The sequence below is a fragment of the Gracilinanus agilis genome, chromosome 1 (genome assembly GCF_016433145.1).
Source record: "Gracilinanus agilis isolate LMUSP501 chromosome 1, AgileGrace, whole genome shotgun sequence".
Taxonomy (NCBI): Eukaryota; Metazoa; Chordata; class Mammalia; order Didelphimorphia; family Didelphidae; genus Gracilinanus; species Gracilinanus agilis.
The window spans coordinates 406,756,625-406,759,804 of record NC_058130.1 but is presented as its reverse complement, the minus strand read 5'-3'; the positions used below and the strand labels follow the sequence as shown (position 1 = coordinate 406,759,804).

The following is a 3,180-nucleotide window of genomic DNA, read 5'->3' as shown; positions in this document are numbered from 1 at the left end:
GGGGCAGCTGGGTAGCTCAGTGGATTGAGAGCCAGGCCTAGAGACGGGAGGTCCTAGGTTCAAATCCGGCCTCAGACACTTCCCAGCTGTGTGACCCTGGGCAAGTCACTTGACCCCCATTGCCCACCCTTACCAATCTTCTGCCTTGGAGCCAATATTGACTCCAAGACGGAAGGTAAGGATTTAAAAAAAAAAAAAAAAAGTTAAGGGGGACAGCTGGGTAGCTCAGTGGATTGAGAGTCAGGACTGGAGACAGGAGGTCCTAGTTTCAAATCTGGCCTCAGACACTTCCCAGCTGTGTGACCCTGGGCAAGTCACTTGCCCACCCTTACCACTCTTCCGCCTATGAGCCAATACACAGAAGTTAAGGTTTAAAAGAAAAATAAAAGTTAAGGAAACTGAAAAAATTCGGCTTTTTCAATCTTTTACTTTATTTCTTCTAGGTATTCACATCATCCTTGCTGGCAATCCATTCCCCTCCCTCTCCACCCTTCTGAGAGATGTTTCATACTATACGGGACGCAAATGCAGAGCGTCCTAGTTCCTGAGTGCGGAGAGCCCATGTTAGCTCTTATAGCTTCAGAGAACCGGAAAAAGTGGAGAGAAGAGGGACGTGAGATGGAAAGCTCGAAAGAACAGAAAAGGTAAGGGAAAGAGGGGGAAAGAATAACAAGTTTGCTTATTGTAGGCAATGAAGTTCCACAAAAGCCTTTTCCTTCCCCGTAGACATCCGGGATTCCCCTAGCTAGCTTTTGAGAGTTCCTGGAAAAGGAGCGAGCTGGTGAGGGCAAGAAACCCAGGAAAGTCAAATTCCTCCTTTCACTCGCCATCCCGGTGCTAATCGGAACAAGCTATCAAACCAACCAGGTCTAAGTGTTCGTTCGCCTCCACACCGTCTGCCAGCTCATCCTCTGAATCTAGAAATTTCGAGTTGGAAACGACTTCGGAAGTCACTTAGTGTACTCTCTCCCCAACTGTTGACATCCCAGGCCACAGCCATTGGCCGGATTCCAGGAGCTAGCTCTTCCTTCCCAGAACCTTTCTTTCCTCCCCCTTCCAACTGCAGCTGAGCTGGCCCCTTTCCCAGCTCGCCCCCGATGTACCTGCTGCCTATTCCTCATTCTGGGCCACTGAATCCCATCCCAGAACGTTCCCACTTCCTTACCCAGAAGTTCTCCCTGAACTTAGAGCTTTTCATGACGTGCGAGCCTTGGCACTGAGGTCCCGAGATCCACTAGCAGCCTGAGGGATCGCTGTGTGAAAAAACCCAAGCCCAGGCTGCAACTTTTCAGTTCCTCATCAATCTGCCCCGCCCCTGGGTGCTAAACTGTCACGCGATTGCGAGAAGTCTTAACTTCTGACTTTCCTCACTTTCTCTGTACTTTGCGGCTGCAGAGGACAGAGATTGTTGGAATAAACTCATTAGACAGGAGAAGTAGCAAAAAAAAAAATGTTTATTTAAAGCTGCATTCATATTAGATTACAGCCATAAACGCTTTGGTTGACTTTTTTCCCCTCTTGAAATTCAAGAACGGATAAATGAGCCCACGTGCTCCGTACTAAGCTGAGCAATGGAGATCCGAATACAAAAGTGAGACAGACCCTACACTCAAATACGTTACATCCTCCTGGATCAACTCATCCTGGAAACAGTGTTTGGATCTGAAGAATCATAGCGATGTTAAGCGGAACTTTACAGTAATTAATTAATTGACTGACCTTTTCCGAAACTATGGTAGTGTGTGTGTATTTGGCAAAGCATGTTGCTATTCTCATTCCATCTCCAAGAAAATCTTGTGAAGGAGTTGCTTTTATTTTAATTATTCCCCAATAATTAGCATTTATATAACTCTTTAAGGTTTGCAGCAATATACTTTTATGTACATTCTCACTTGATCCTGATCATACTCATTTATTTTTTTTATTAAAAGATATTGTATTTTCCCAATTACATGTAATAACAATTTTCAACATGTTTTCTGAAATTATAAGATCCAAATTGTCTCCTCTCCATTCCCTCCCCACCTCTCAGAAATATACCAATTTTACAGAGAAGGACACTGGAGCAGGCTAAGGGACAGCTAGTAAGTGTCTGAGCCAAAAATCAAACTCAGGTCTTCCAGACTTCAAAGCCACTACTCTATACACTGCTCCACTTAGCAGGCTTTGAAATTTTACTTGCCTTAGGTATCAAGTGACAACATTTGTACAACCCAGTGGAATTGCTTGTGGGTTCTGGGAGCAGAGAGAGAAGAGGGGAGGGAAAGAAAATGAATCATGTAAACATGGGAAAATATTCTAACTAAATAAAAGTTTTTAAAAAACAAAATATCATTTGCCTCATAGTGAGAATGAAAGTCAGATCTGTTGTTAACTTCTAGAACACTCCCTCCTATACCGAGCTCCCTCTGACTGAGCTGCTAAATCTTTTTCATGAACCATTTTCTGAACACTTAGCCCATCAGGACTCCCCGCATTTGTGGTCTGTCCAGCACAATCTAATCCTTTGTCTTTGTCTTATTTCCTATCTAGAAGTCTTTCCTCCTCAGATAAACTGCCAGTATTCCAAGGAGAGCCTCTTACTTTTTGTTTCCTCTCTTAGAACCTACACTGTAGGTTGGTTGGTTGGTGAATTAGGTGATTGAATTGTAAGAAGCCCCACCTAGATAAGAGGTAAATGCAGATTTGGCTGTATAGTGGGGGTGGGGAAGGTATTGACTTGGGTTTTGTCTGATGTACACCCAGGGATATTTGAAATCATGAATACTAACTTAGTCACCCCCTCCATCTCACAGAACCTCTACCTAGAAGATAAATGCAATGTATAATAATAAAATAAAATAAATGAAAATGAAGGAAAGATCACTGAAAGGAAAATAAATGAATGAATGAATAAACAAACAAATGAATAAATGAATGAATAGACAAATAAATAAATAAATGGATGAATGGATGGATGAATGAATGAATAAATGAATGAATGAATGAATGAATGTAATGTAGGAGTTAAAAGAACACTTCTTCCCCCTTACTCTTTTTGGTATAAAGGAATAAGCTATTTGAGTTCTTGTTCCTGCTCTGCTACTAAATAGTTTGGTCAAATCACTTTAACTATTCTGAGTATCATTTTTGGTTTGTTTGGGGGTTACTTCAGAGGGTCATAGAATTGAAAGTACTTTG

General features: G+C 42.2%; 1 protein-coding gene across 1 annotated transcript in view; it reads right to left on the bottom strand.

Moving 5' to 3' along the window:
- The window catches only part of PSTPIP2 (proline-serine-threonine phosphatase interacting protein 2), an 80,405-nt gene extending 79,160 nt beyond the window's left edge, over positions 1 to 1,245 (bottom strand). Inside the window, exon 1 of the mRNA XM_044657835.1 lies at positions 1,166 to 1,245. Coding sequence (XP_044513770.1) covers positions 1,166 to 1,198 — 33 coding nt within the window. The 5' untranslated portion in view covers positions 1,199 to 1,245. The remainder of the gene's footprint in view (positions 1 to 1,165) is intronic.
- Positions 1,246 to 3,180: the final 1,935 nt, after the last annotated feature.